The following is a 14361-nucleotide window of genomic DNA, read 5'->3' on the forward strand; positions in this document are numbered from 1 at the left end:
TCCTCAGCAGGTGGAGTCTCACTGTAGCTGCCTTAATTGTATGTTCAAATTTCCATTTTTCTGAACATTTTACTTACCCATGTTTTGCATCAAGGGTGTTAAAAGGATTTCTCATTTGTGTTGGCATAAAAGTTGAGACTGAAAGTTCATTCCTGACCTCGGGAACAGTTGAGGAAGATCATGTGATATGACTGAAAGCTCCAAAACAGCTACTAAAGGACCCTGCACTGAGACTGTTTCATAACGAGCTGTGCCGCCAAATGTTTATATGTCTCCTAGAAATGTGAACATCTGAACAACACAAAAACTTCCAGCTGAGATCGAAAAACAAGTGGGACTCGCAAATTGTGGCCATAAAATTTTAAGTATGTTCCAGAAAGCTTCATTTGTACAACTTCAGCTGCTAACTTACATTCTGTGTGTTAGATGGAACCACAAGGCTGCTGAGTCAAGGTCTGCGCTGTAACGAGCACAACTGTTCAGCGGAGGAAAAAGGGAGGACCAGGGAGGGCGACTGGCAGTGTGGTCCACAACAATCAGATCGTTATTTGGCCAAAAGGGCACCTGCTTTGTTTGAGGTAGGCCTGGATTCAGAGGCTGATGACACGAGACAGCTGAACACTGAAGCGCAAACAGGACATACAGTTTGTCCACTTAAAGTCAGCTGCCTGTGCTATTCAGATTTTTCATTTCCGTTTTTAAAATTGTTGACACTCGGTAATCCATGGCCTCTTAATGTCATCGTTGAGTGCCGCTGTTATTTTTTCCAGTTAGAGATGGGTCATTGAGAGCTGATGGCATTTATTGATGGTGCCATGAGGAGCCTGTGAAAAGTGTTTTGACACAAGTAGAAAGCAGCTATACCACAAAGAGACCAACAGGGGTCCCGCTTGTTATGACCATATGCTGCAGTCTACAGCTGCCCCCAAGTGACAGCAAACAGCCAGGACATAAAGTACAGCTGATAACAGGCTTAGAGAAAAGGTAGTGAGTTAAATAACAACATCATAGAGCAATGAAGACATCTCTGGAACCTGCAAAATGCATTTTTAAATAATCAGTTTATGTGTTTTAAACAAGATCTGTTTCCATTTAGTAGGCTTGGCCTTTATGGCTTTGTGATGGACTTTTTTCTCTTGAACACTAAATCATTAATCATTTCACAAAGTAAACTAGATGTGGGTCAAAACTGTAGAGAATAATAATAATAATAATATTATACACAAATAGATGCAAAACAACTACAAAAAGACACAAAATGAACACAGAGAGATGTAATACAATCACAAAAAGACAAGATTACTACAGAGAGACTAAAAAAAGAGCACAAAGAGCAAACAACCACCCAGAGACATCATACAACCACAGAGAGACAAAATTACCTTGAAGAAACACAAAGTGGCTGTAAAGAGATACTTGTCTCTTTCTGTCTGGACGCCTCGCTCCTATAGTTTTTCATGTGAAAAAACCAATTAGGGTAGGTGATTAAAAATCCCATCTCAGTTTTGGGTTGCAATTTTTTACACAGATCTACATTTAATGAAATTACACTTGATTATGACTGAACCTGGGAAAGAAACTGGCTTCAGGGGGTCAAGTGTTTGTGTTTCTGTGCTAAAAGTACACTGTGATCATTTCTAACTAAATAATAATAATAACTTTATCATTCACAAACACGCTACGACAGATGTAAATCTGATATACCCCTGTGTATGTGCACACACCGCAACATCCGCCAGCCTCAGCCCCGCAGTGTGAGCTGGACGATGTCATGTGACTGGTGCAGGAAGCGGCTCTGGGAGCTGGAGTGTGTTGTTCATGGCACCGCGGGGCAGGTTCGTACCCAGTTCACTTTCTGCATCCGTCGGTGTGTCTTCAAGTTGTAGTTCAGTCGTGCGACTTGTTTCGGCGACACTACGAGTGCAAATTTTACGAGAGGGTTGTAGATCACTGTGTGTGTTTGTAGCGGAAGTGCAGTTTGACAGCTAGCAGGTGAATCGTCGTGGGTTAAGTCCACTTCTGACGGCTACTTTCACTCTTGTGGATAATATCGCCCCCCCCCCCCCCTTTTTTTTTTTTTTTTTCCAAACGCAGTAAAGCCTGCAGCCGAGAAATAACCCCCCGAGGTTATTTATGTGCTGTTTTGCTTCCTTGTCGGCGAGAGCTGAGCGACCACAGCAGCAGGAAGACACGCATTTTGTAGGGGTGCAGAATTTAGCGCAACACGTGTGCAGCAGGATCATGGATGTATTGTAAAGAAACAGCCAGGATCCTTTCACCCCGGGACACCAGTCTGAGCTGAAGCACACACACACACACACACACACACACACACACACACACTCAGTAAAACCTGGATGTTTTACTGAGAAAGGGCTGATCTGAATCTCACCTACAGTGAATGCACCTGCAGGTGTGAACCTTGCACATGCTCAGTTGGCAGTTTATTAGGTACACAAAGCTTAAACGAATCCAGTTTCATGGATGGGGTGGACAAAATGATAAAAGCACCTGTCTGTGTAACGCAATGCAGCTCAACGGCATCACAAACTGCAGCTTCACAAACACTGTGCAACAGTTTCAACAAAATCTGAATATTATAACTATCATGGAGGGAGAATTTATCGCAGGACTGTTGTATTAGACTGCATTCGTTTTAACTAGGAGTGCCTTGAACTGTTAGATAATTCATTGATTAATCCTTCAAGCAAATATGTCTGAAATTACATGGTGCCAGCTTCTCATATGTTAATGTTTACAGGTGGTCTCCAATCAATCAATAAATGGAGGAAATAATCGGCAGATTAATCAGTAGTAAAAATAATTGTGAGCCAAAGCCCAAATAATTAATTGTTAGTTAAAGCCTAAATATATAAATGCATTATTTTATATGAAAATATAATATCATATAATAACTATGTTATCTATAACTAAAGCCTAATGACTAGATTATTAATAGTAATGCAGTGAAGCTAGATATAGTGAACGAATCGTTTTAACATCCCTGCAGTTCTGTCTAAAGACTCATGAATGTTTTTTCCTGCAGGCCTCTGGGCTGCGACAAATTTGGCTGCAAAGACGCAAACAGGATACAGCCATATTTCTGCCATGAACAAAACCGCTCCTCGCTGTACATGTGGGCAGTTTGCTCGGGTTAATGTGGTCTTGCTTTGTATCTGGAATCATCACATGATGCTAAAAAAAATTATTTGAGGAAACTTCCTTAGAATTTCATTAAAATAAAACTCAATACCGAGAGGTTTTGTGAATACAGGAGTTTGTTAAGATCATGTAAGAGTGGTGTGTGAGGGGCTCTGTGTGTGTGTGTGTGGTTTTTTGCTCACTATTTATGTCAAATTTGATGGATAGATGAGTTGATGTGGAGCGCGAACATGATGTGAGGGAAGATTTGCCATGGTAAAATGAAGCAGCTTGTGACTGAGGGGGAATCATGTGTTGGAATAAACTGGAAAATTTCTTGGGAACAGCTGCCGAGGCATGATGTCAAATTCTGAATGAAGATAGTGTCTTTTAAGATAATATGCAACTTTACTTGATTCCTGTGGGGGAATTAGCAGAATAAGTAATATCCTAACAGAGAAAAAGATGAGAGGAGTACAAGTAGTTTTCAGTTCTAAAAAAATAATGTAAGAAAATAAAACAGATAAAATGGATAGGAACCAATGCATTTGTCAGATGTCAGATGCATTTGACATCATTATATAAGATGTCAAAAGTGTTTTTTCTTATGTAAAAACAGTATTTGTAAGTATTTGCATGCTTTAAAAAAGTTAAGCAGAGGTAAAATTCAGCTGTCAGCTTTCATGAAGTGGCCTTTGCTGTTTGCATTGTCACTGGGTAAACATGATTGTGGAACACAGGGATCCCACATGTTACACTCGGTCATAAAATCAACTTCATGCTGTGGGTGCTGGTTCACCATTTACAATTATCAGTCAAATTGTTCTTGAGTTTATAACATCCAGGCTCTGGAACATAACTAGAGCTCTATACAAGTACAACCACACAAATTTAGGTTCCTCAGATAAAGTTTTTCATATGACAAATGCCAGTGAAGACAGTAATGAAGATGTTGCATCTACATTAAGACACTGATTATTTGATAGGTCCATTTGCTCTACAATTGTACTTTGCTTTCTACTTTGTGGTGAGCAGAAGAGGCTTCAGGAGGGGACTTGAAGATTTTGGCTTGATATGGAGCATTGTGTGTGCATTGTTTGCCTATTGTGTTGCCTTTACTGATTAGAATGTATGCACCAGATGTTAATTTAATTGAATATGGAGGCCCATTTCCACCAAGACAAAATACATGATTAAAAAAATAATAATAATTCTTATAATAATAAATACTTATAGTAAGGTAAAATTAGGACTTTCTAGTTATTTCTGTAGCTTTTACATCTTGCTAAAAAAAAATGACTTTGGGTGTTTGCAAAATCATCAATATATTGGTCAGACTTTCCCATCACTCTCTATCAACAGCAGAATTCCTGTACTGGAAGCTCAACGCCCCTGAGCAAAGTGCAAAGTCTACGTGGCTGCTTCACCATTATCCTGCAGTCACTACACTCATGACAGTGTCCTCACACCACATCACTGCCTCTGAAGGGACTGCGGACAGAGACTTTGCTAAGTAATTCATTGCTTTTTTTTTTTTCATCTTTGGAGATTTGTGTAGGTTCTAGTATATTTGAAGTTGACTTTCATAGTGATCATGCTATGCATCTGTCTTGGCTCTTAGATGTTTAAATTGACCTTTGAAATTGAGTTCTTATATGTTATGTTAACTGGTGTGATTGAAATCTTGTGTGTCAAATGACAGCTGGGATTCTTGTCATGTCATTGAAGAAATACAGCAGTATCTACTGCATGTGTGTAGTGTTAAAAATGTTGAAGGTTCATATTAAGAGTGCGGCTGTATTCATTTCTCAGTTGTAGGATTTCTGTTATTTGGCATTCATAAAGAAAAGTGAAGATGATTTTCATTTAATTTAGTTTTTGGGACAAAGGAACTGTCATGTTTCATTTGCTTTTATCACAAACTGAAAAGATTAGTTAATTAAATTAGTCAATCAACAGAATGTCAGTTATTAATTATAATGATAATGGTGCATCCGTGTCACTCATTTTTTGAAGGACGAATGCCAGAAATATAAAGGGGCCTAGCCTCTTATTTATGAGAATTTGCTGCTTTTCTTCATCCCGTGACAGTAAACTGAACGTCTTTGGATTTTGGGCAGAAGAACACATTTGAACACTGAAAATGAAAATAAGAATTTAGTTGCAGCACTGCAAACATTTTTACTGTTATTTTTTATGCTGTTGATCATAGATTTAGCTTTGATGTGAATTCTTAGTCGCTCAGTGTTGTTCAGTATTTGCCTACATGTGACATTTCTCATTCTGTTGTCATGCAGGCGTTTGGACGGTTAAGACCAGAGCATGTCTGTGACTGTGCTCCTGCTCCTGCTCACTCTGTGTGCCCAGGGAGGATATGGAGAGGAGAAAGAGGAGGCACAGAGACCCGGCCATGTTTCGGTGGTGATAGTGGGAGGCACAGGTGACCTGGCAAAGAAGTACCTGTGGCAGGGCTTCTTCCACCTGTACGTTAACCAGGTCAGTAGTGGAAACACCTTTTCCTTCTACGGTGGAGGACTGTCACCCGCTGACACGGCCACACCCCTCCTCTTTGAGATCCTAAAGGCAGTGTCATGCTCAAAGGACATATCCCAGGAGCGCTGTGCTCTTCTGAAAGAGCAGTTCCTTCGACTCTCACAGTATCGGCAGTTGAAGACCCTTGAGGACTACCAGGATCTGGCCAAGCACATTGAGAAACAACTTCAGGAAGAGGGAATGACAGAGGCAGGGAGACTCTTCTACCTCTCAGTGCCAGCTTTTGCATATGCAGACATTGCTGATAAAATCAATGGCAGTTGCAGGCCGACCAGTGGGGCCTGGTTGAGGGTGGTGCTCGAGAAACCTTTTGGACATGACCTTAGGAGCGCTCAGGTACTAGCCTCTCAGCTCGTGAGCTCCTTGAAGGATGAAGAAATGTACAGAATTGACCATTACCTGGGGAAGCAGGTAAGGACATCCTCCACAGTATGTGCCTCTCACCTGTGAATGTGTAACTGAGATGTTTGATTTCATGCCATGTTTTCCTGCTTTTGTGAAAAGGTGGTTGCAAAGATACTTCCATTCAGAGCGGAGAACAAGAAGTTTCTGGATCCCATCTGGAACAAGCACCACATCGAGAGAGTGGAGATTGTGTTGAAAGAGACTTTGGATGTTAAAGGTATAATATGGAACCTTTCCGCATTAAAATGTCTAAAAACAACTAGACCTATAGGTTATATTTGTTGTTTACATGAACATTACTTACATCATCCCAGTGATTAACTTTGCATCAGCACTGTTGTAATTAACTCTTTTGTGAAAAAGTAGCTTGAATTGAGTCATATGTTGATGTTCTCCCTTGTTGATTTGTCCTCAAGGTCGCATTCCCTTCTATGACCAATACGGGGTGATCAGAGATGTGCTACAGAACCACCTGACTGAGGTCATGACCCTGTTGACCATGAGGCTTCCCATGAATCTGAGCAGCAATGAGGAAGTAACGCAAAACAAGCTGCGGGTCATTAGTTCAATACTGCCCTTAGGAAAGAATCAGGCTGTGATTGGCCAGTACCAAGCATACAAGTCAGAGGTTCAGCAGGAGCTGAATAAGACAAAAGATCACAACACTCTCACGCCAACATTTGCAGGTGAGAACTTAACAGCTTTTCTTTTTAATTATTGTCTTTTTATGTATTATTTACTGTTGAGTTATAAAAAAAAACACTTGCTGTACTCCAAATATAGTTAATAAGCTAATAAGTGATTGTGTTTGTATGTTTCAGCTGTACTGGCACACATCGATGAGGCCCAGTATGAAGGTGTGCCAATTCTTTTAATCTCAGGGAAGATGTTAGATGAACGAGTGGGGTATGCTCGCATACTTTTCAAGAATGACATCTTTTGCCTTCAGAGCCACAACAGCGTTCACTGCAAGCCCAAACAGATAGTTTTCTACTTCGGGCATGGCAGCCTTAAATATCCAGCAATTCTTGTAAGTAAGAATTTGTTCAAGCCAGTTTTAGCAGATGGTGAGTGGAAGGAGGTGACAGAACATGCTGATGTCAGTGTTTTAGGTTTGCCTGTTTCAGACTACTATGTGCAAACTCCAACAAAGGAGAGGGAAGCGTATGCAGAGCTGATTTCTCACATCTTTGCTGGACGTAAGAATAGTTTCATTAGTACTGAAAACCTGCTGGCTTCCTGGGACTTATGGACACCGCTGCTCAATGGCCTATCCAGCTCTTTTCCCCGCATCTACCCCGGCGGTGCAGACAATGGGGACATGTTGGACATCCGTCTGAAAGGGAAGGACATTAGCTACAACAGCGAGGTGGTGATAATCAACCCCGATCAGATGGGTGGCACGTCAGCAAACGGTTTCCAAGTGATGCAAGGCAAATTTCGTAGTGATGACATGGTGTCGGCCTGGGCTGAGGAGCTAGTGGAGCGGCTAGCTGCAGACATGCAGGAAGTGGCAGAGGCAGCCGTGCGAGAGAGCGGCGTCTTCCATCTCGCCCTCTCCGGTGGGTCCACACCCCTCGCTCTATTCCACAGGTTGGCCCTGCACCACTTCTCCTTCCCCTGGAGAGACACCCATGTGTGGATGGTGGATGAGCGCTGCGTGCCGCTTTCTGAACTGGAGTCTAACTTCTACACGCTGCATAACCACCTGCTGCAACATGTGAGGATACCGTATTTCAACATCCACCCCATGCCAGTGCACCTCAACCATCGTTTATGTGTGGAGGAGGACGGGGGAGCGCAGCTGTATGAGAAAGAGGTCAGCAGTTTGGTAAATGGCTCCAGCTTCCACTTTGTACTGTTGGGAGTTGGCTATGACAGCCACACAGCCTCTCTGTTCCCGGGTACGAAAGTGGATGAACTTGGGGAGAGACTGGTGGCCTTAACTGAGAGCCCTGACAAACCTCACCAGCGTATGAGCCTCACGTTCAATGCCATTAACCGAGCCCAGAGAGTGGCTCTTTTAGTGATGGGTAAAGGCAAGCACGAGGTGATCACCCAGCTGAGCCGAGTGAAAGACAACCCAGTCAAATGGCCTGTCACCGGGGTGAAGCCTGCTAACGGCAAACTTGTGTGGTACCTAGATTATGATGCACTTCTAGGATAGGAGTTGTCATCCAAGCTTTCAATCAGTCTTTGGAGCTGCTTTAATTCAACAGCTGATTTGGGGTAAAGAATGTATGAGGACCAGTGCTTTTACATGTTTCTGCTTATTAACTAAAATCACATATACTGATCCTTAGTGCTGCTTTTTTTTTAAGGATGCTAGCAAGTTTCTGATTGAGCTCCAACCTTCCAACCAGCCATTTGTTAGAGTCTAGATACATGACCTTTAATCAGAGAAAGAAAGGCATTACAGCTGTCATTGTGTAGTACGCCAGCTGAAAACAGAAAACCATTTTTTAAAACCAGCCCCTTCTCGGTGGATTAATTTGCTCATGAGGAAACATGGACACTGTACAAAGAACATCATGCAGTTTGTGGTTTCTCATATTAAGAGGGATGCTGTTTTCCAGCACATGATTTCACCAGCAAGAAAGCGTTGTAAATGCATTACTCAACTTTAAAATTTGCTGCCAGGGATGTTTAGAAGTATTTGTAATTAACGGTTAATGGGTTAAAAACAATGGGTATGGTCCTTTTTATTTACAGTTAAAACCTCATTTGAATATTTTGTGTGTGTGTGTGTGTGTGTGTGAGTGAGAGAGAGAGAGTGTGAAATGATTTTGATGGTTTATCTCAGCCTTATTAAAGTGTGAGATGTGTGCAAATCTAGACTAATATATGAAGCATACACTGCTTGTCTGCAGTTTACAGAGTGCAGTGTATGTGGCACTGTATAAATATCTGATGTTGTAGACATGTGGAGCCTAAAGCCAATTCCAGCAAACACTAAGATTTGTGCACTTATTATAACCCAGGATGGTTATATGTTTGAATTATATCAGATCTCAGGTCAATTTCTAGATATGCAGTGTAGTGTAAATTCTATGCATAATGATTGTATGTTTCATATTGTGCAGTGACAGTGAACCCCACCCCAAGACAAATTGACTTGAAAATGAAACTGGTTCCATAAATAATGCGTTTAATAGCATAATAATAATGACAATAGAGATATAAACACTTGTAATTAAAATATTTGCGTTAATTCAAAATATTTGGTGCTACACCAATAAAAAGCACATTCCCAGCCCACACACATCCTCATCCCACTCAGAGAAGTCATTACGTGTGATCTTCAGGTGCTTTGTCTAGATTCTAGAGTCCAAACAAGAGTAGCTTTATTTCAGTTTCAGGTTGATTATTGTTTCAAAAAAGTTCTTAAACACCATAAAGTCTTACAGCGGTGTACAATCAAAACCTTCTGGCTTGAAAAGAAAACGGAATTCAAATCAGAGGGAGTTCAAGTGATGGACAGTATGTGGGATTCTTTGGATCTGTATACCTGTGTCTGAAGGGCTTCTTTAAATGAAAGTGAAGTGCTACTGAATTACAGCAGTCATGTTGTTATTGTGCCTGTGTTTGAGCCATAGAAAGATAGAATAGTTTTCCCAAGTACTGTGAGTGGACCACCCCCATGCATCACACTGATGCCACATGACCTCCTCAGGCCACAGGATTAGATCATTTCCAACAATATGATTGCATTTTAAAGTGTTTTTTCTTTCCACGTCTTTATCAATTTCCCAGTTGTTTTAAAGTTTGAGTTATTAGATGTGAAAGTTACAATTGATTTGTGGTGAATACATATTATCTGAAGAGTAATATTAATTCTGGCAATAGGATCAGTTGCAGTATATAGCTATTGTGAAAATAGAAAATAGCAGGTAAATCAAATGTACAAGGTGCACTGGATTTTCCCAGTTATTTATATACATTAGTCATTGTCACCAAAGCTGTGTCCCATTTACCTTTTTGTAAGACCATTTAGATGGTGGTGATCACTTATGTTTTGGTACAGCAACTGCATTTTCTTTTTTTTCTTTTTTCTTTGTTATTATTCAACCTGGTCATACTAGCCGCATTGATGTGAAGCATTTCCTTTTAATTTTCCTGCTATAATCTGTTTAATGAGACAAATATCACCAACAGTACTGTATACAGATTTCACATATGTATTTTTATGTGTGTAATTATGTATAATTATACAACGGATCTGCTGTGTAAATTACATCTATGACTAGTTGTTACATGAAACCCATCAACAAATAAAAGCAAACTGTTCTGATAATCCAGACAAACATCTGCTTTGCAATACTTCTCTGAAGTGAGCATTAAACATAAGACGGATTAAGTCTACTCTACTTTTTTTTTTGTTCCCATGGTTTAAAGTTACCAGCTGCTGGTGGCATGGAAACCACATGAAATCTTAATAGGTGGAGTGTCATATATCAACGTGGGCCAGCCGGGCTGTTTTATCGCTCATTGTTTCTGCTCTGGTCCACCACAGGCCGTCTCTCTGTCAGCCAGATTCCTCCTCTCACCATGAAAAAACCTGAACTGACACAAGCAGGTGTTACTTCCTTTGAACTGAAGAGTCTCTGTATGAGTGGTCCCATACAGTATGTGTTTAAATATATATATATATATAGAGAGAGGAAATGTATTTCACCTGTGCTGAAGATAGAGGCGACCATTAAAATAAGAGACATGTGGTACAGCTCCGGGGTCGTTTCAGCCTGTGAATATACACATATATGAATCATCCTTGTGCACTTTTTGCCTGAGACCTAATGAGCACTAACATTACAGTCGTATTCTTACACATGCTGCTGCTGTTAGAGTCAGGATGGCAGTACATAGTCCTTGTCCACATGACAGCAGCCCAAACACATGATAGGAAGCCCACAAGCTCTGAGGAACTGGGTCTAACAATGTGAATATCACCGAAAAACCTATTAAAAGAGTTGAACAAGTTATATCCATATAAATCCGTCTTTTTTTACTAATACTGTGTATCCGCGTGTTGTCAACGCTGTCTGATCTGATTTGATTTACCTGAAGCTATGAAAGACAAGGCGATGGAGGCTGACAGGTTGTTCATGAGAGGCTGCCTGCAGTATCTTGAGGATTTTGGCCTTTGAACAAAACAGATGCCGGTATTAATGCCACGTTCCCTCTTGTACAAATGGCCCATGATCTCTATGGCTCCATGCTGTTGCCTCTGTCCTAGTTACCTTGTCAGGACATACAACTGAGGAACCAGAACAATAGCCATGAACACTGCGTTCAGTATTTGACTGCAAAAAGAACATTAATAAAGCATCAGTGGTAAAACTAAAGTAAAACACATTGAAATGAGAACAACTGAATTAATATGAAGATAGTTTTGCATTATTTAAAGCAGAAATGTGAATAACTGTAATAACTCTAACCATAAAGGAGCTTACAATTTTAACCTCTTATGCCTTGGGATCCATCTGCTGCTATGATACGCCATGAAGATTAGCATGTAGAGAAACATGGATGTTGGTCATCCAGGCTCACAGACGTGTGCCGTAACACTATTTTCCTGATCCTTGGACGTGTTCAGCTGAAGTGGCAGCAGCTCCACATGTGAGCAGGAGGAAGGATTGTGTTTCACGCTGCACACACACAGAGACAGTTGCTCCATATTGTGTTCCTCAAAGGCCAATGTTCTGCACATGGACTTAAGCTTTTGAGGGTGAGGTTGTGTTTTTAGTCAGTGCTGGTTTTAAAGATGGAATATTTTCATGTAATTTAAGAATAACATCCTGTTCGAAGGCTTTCGTCTTTACAGGAACAGAATAGTTTCCCCACTGTAAAAAAAAAAAAAAAAAAAGTCCACCCTCCATTGCTCCTCCCTTCTGTGCGCGCAAAATAGCTACAGCACGCAACATATCACCTCTGCCCCATATTGACACACAATGAAACATCCCATCCCAAGAGCTTAAAATCTGTTCACCCCTGATACTCATGCCTGTTGAGTCTTCCAGAGAGTCAGATAAACATCCAGGATGCCTGTTGACTACAGTGGGACATGGGACATGATCAGCAATGTCAATTTTGAGGGATATATGGTTGCACTTGGTGAGTGTCAGTGCTTCTTTATCACATCTATGTATGGATACATACTGAAAGTGAATTTGATAGTGTTTAGTTAAGTGTTTAGTTATGACAAGAGGGAAATCTTAGTGGACATTTAACTGAAAAGTTTCACTCATGGACATATGAAATTTTCCTCAGTAACATTTATTCAGAAGTGAGCACCATGATCCATCATCAGCATGCATTTCTTTTCCTTTTCTAAGACCTTGGGGGTGCTATATGTCTAGTGTACGTAAAGGTTAATTTATTTCCTGCTCAGAGCATGGTGGTTTTTTGTAACATTCATTTACTATCACTTTGACATGCAGGCATTGATTACCCAACACGCAAGATTGCCTTGATGTTGAAGCCTCAGAAGGTGATTAAGCAAGATGGAGATTGTTTCACAATCCAGACGTTCACTACTTTCAGAAATTACGAGTGTTCATTCAAAATTGGAGAAGAGTTCAAAGAGGTGACAAAAGGACTGGACAACCGGTCTTGCCAGGTAAAAACTTCGCTAATATTGTAGTCACAAAGTTAAGCCATGTATCAAATGTTGCCGTGATCACAACATTAGAGAATAAAAGCGAGAATAAATTATACATATATTCCTGAGGCATCTCTCTATAAATTCATACCCCTGTTTTGTGTTGTAGTACTCTCACATACATATTTAACTGTATTGCTCTATTTTTGATTCCATCCTCTGTTAGACTGTGGTCAGCTGGGACAACGATAAGCTGGTGTGTGTTCAGAAAGGAGAAAAGAAGAACAGAGGGTGGACTCACTGGATTCAGGGAGACGAGCTTCATTTGGTATGACTGCAGTTTTTACCCTGGTGGCCCCCCACAACCCAGTTAGTGTTTGAGATCAATGCTTTGGGAAATTTCAGAAACCAGTAGTCTCTTGATATATTGTGTTATACTGATGCCCAGTATTTTGTGAGTTCAGACAAATTTTTTACATCCACTTAAAAAAATGGAATATATTAGATTTATCAGGTACACGTGACAAATTGACCCAGTTAATTCAACTACACAGTCGCTATTACAATATAATACGAATGCAGTGCACAGTGGTAAATCTCACAGTTTCATATGTTTTCTCTTTTCAGGAACTTACCTGTGAGGACAAAGTCTGCAAGCAAATTTATAAAAGGACTCTGTGATTTATTTTACTTACGATTATTCATGTCAGCTAAAACCATTTCAGACTTCAGATATATAAATTTACAGTATTTACATTGAACGAGCTCAGCCACATAATGTAGCTATAATATTGCTCTCAGTGGTGGAGGAAGTATTCATATCAATACACCAGTGTATTACTGTTATTTGATATATTTTTGGATTATTAATACTGATGCATAAACATTTATAATGTGTATAATTTTGTTGTTATAGTTGGTTTGTTTTGAGTGCATGAGCTGTTTTGCCATATTATTCTTCCACAAAAACAAAACAAACAAACAATTCACAAGGAGAAAGAAGAAAAGAGAAAATAAAGGAATAAAATTACCATCCGCAGTTGTCAGATTCAGGCCTCGTACGACAGTCAACCCTGCTGGCTCTCAGTAAAAGTAACCTGTTGTTAGCTTACTTTTACTGAGAGAGACTTTTACTTATTGGTAATGACGACGTATGACAATAACAATATGACCTTGGATCATATTTTAAGTCTTAATTTGTAAAGCCGTGAGTAACTTATCCAGTCAAATAAATGGAGTGCAGGAATGGATTACCAACGAGGCGAACTGCCCAAGGGCCCTAAAACCCCATGTTTACTCAGTGTCATTTAGGTCGAATGCATTTAGGTCCACAAAATTAAAATTAAATCAAATTTGTTAGAAATTTAGAAAAATTACTTTATCAACTATGACAGGCGCTGTAGTGTTATTCCATCATAGGAGTACTGTATGGCTGCAACTTGCAATTATCTTTATTATAAATTGCTCTGACAATTATTATCTTTAATAATCGACTGCTAGTTCAGTGAATAAAATGTCAGGTGAAAAAAAAGAGAAAAATGACCACATTCATTCCCTTAAGTCCAAGTTCATGTGTTGAAATTTATTTTTGAGAATCAATCAATCGTGAAGATTGGTGCCAATTCATTCTCTGTCATATAACCAAGAACTCTGGATGACTG

At 40.1% G+C, this 14361-nt stretch overlaps 3 protein-coding genes across 3 annotated transcripts; 2 read left to right on the forward strand and 1 right to left on the reverse strand.

Moving 5' to 3' along the window:
- The first annotated feature begins 1756 nt into the window (after positions 1–1756).
- h6pd (hexose-6-phosphate dehydrogenase (glucose 1-dehydrogenase)) lies at positions 1757–10461 on the forward strand. Its single transcript, XM_071495604.1, has 6 exons — positions 1757–1835; positions 4504–4654; positions 5439–6105; positions 6199–6316; positions 6516–6785; positions 6921–10461. The coding sequence occupies exons 3-6, from the start codon at positions 5464–5466 to the stop codon at positions 8264–8266; spliced, it is 2376 nt and encodes a 791-aa protein (XP_071351705.1). The 5' UTR covers positions 1757–1835; positions 4504–4654; positions 5439–5463; the 3' UTR covers positions 8267–10461.
- A 116-nt stretch (positions 10462–10577) lies between these two features.
- LOC139631403 (uncharacterized) lies at positions 10578–11947 on the reverse strand. The gene is made up of 5 exons (XM_071495636.1): positions 11553–11947; positions 11340–11402; positions 11161–11240; positions 10927–11057; positions 10578–10841 (listed from the first exon to the last, which is right to left on the reverse strand). The coding sequence occupies exons 1-5, from the start codon at positions 11624–11626 to the stop codon at positions 10578–10580; spliced, it is 612 nt and encodes a 203-aa protein (XP_071351737.1). The 5' UTR covers positions 11627–11947.
- Positions 11948–12042: 95 nt separating this feature from the next.
- rbp7b (retinol binding protein 7b, cellular) lies at positions 12043–13731 on the forward strand. The gene is made up of 4 exons (XM_071495619.1): positions 12043–12213; positions 12540–12718; positions 12927–13028; positions 13328–13731. Exons 1-4 carry the CDS (start codon positions 12141–12143, stop codon positions 13379–13381), a joined length of 408 nt encoding a protein of 135 aa, XP_071351720.1. The 5' UTR covers positions 12043–12140; the 3' UTR covers positions 13382–13731.
- Positions 13732–14361: the final 630 nt, after the last annotated feature.

The sequence above is a fragment of the Trachinotus anak genome, unplaced genomic scaffold (genome assembly GCF_046630095.1).
Source record: "Trachinotus anak isolate AG129_WGS33_773 ecotype Australia unplaced genomic scaffold, CSIRO_AGI_Tana_v1 ptg000013l, whole genome shotgun sequence".
In the NCBI taxonomy this organism is placed as follows: Eukaryota; Metazoa; Chordata; class Actinopteri; order Carangiformes; family Carangidae; genus Trachinotus; species Trachinotus anak.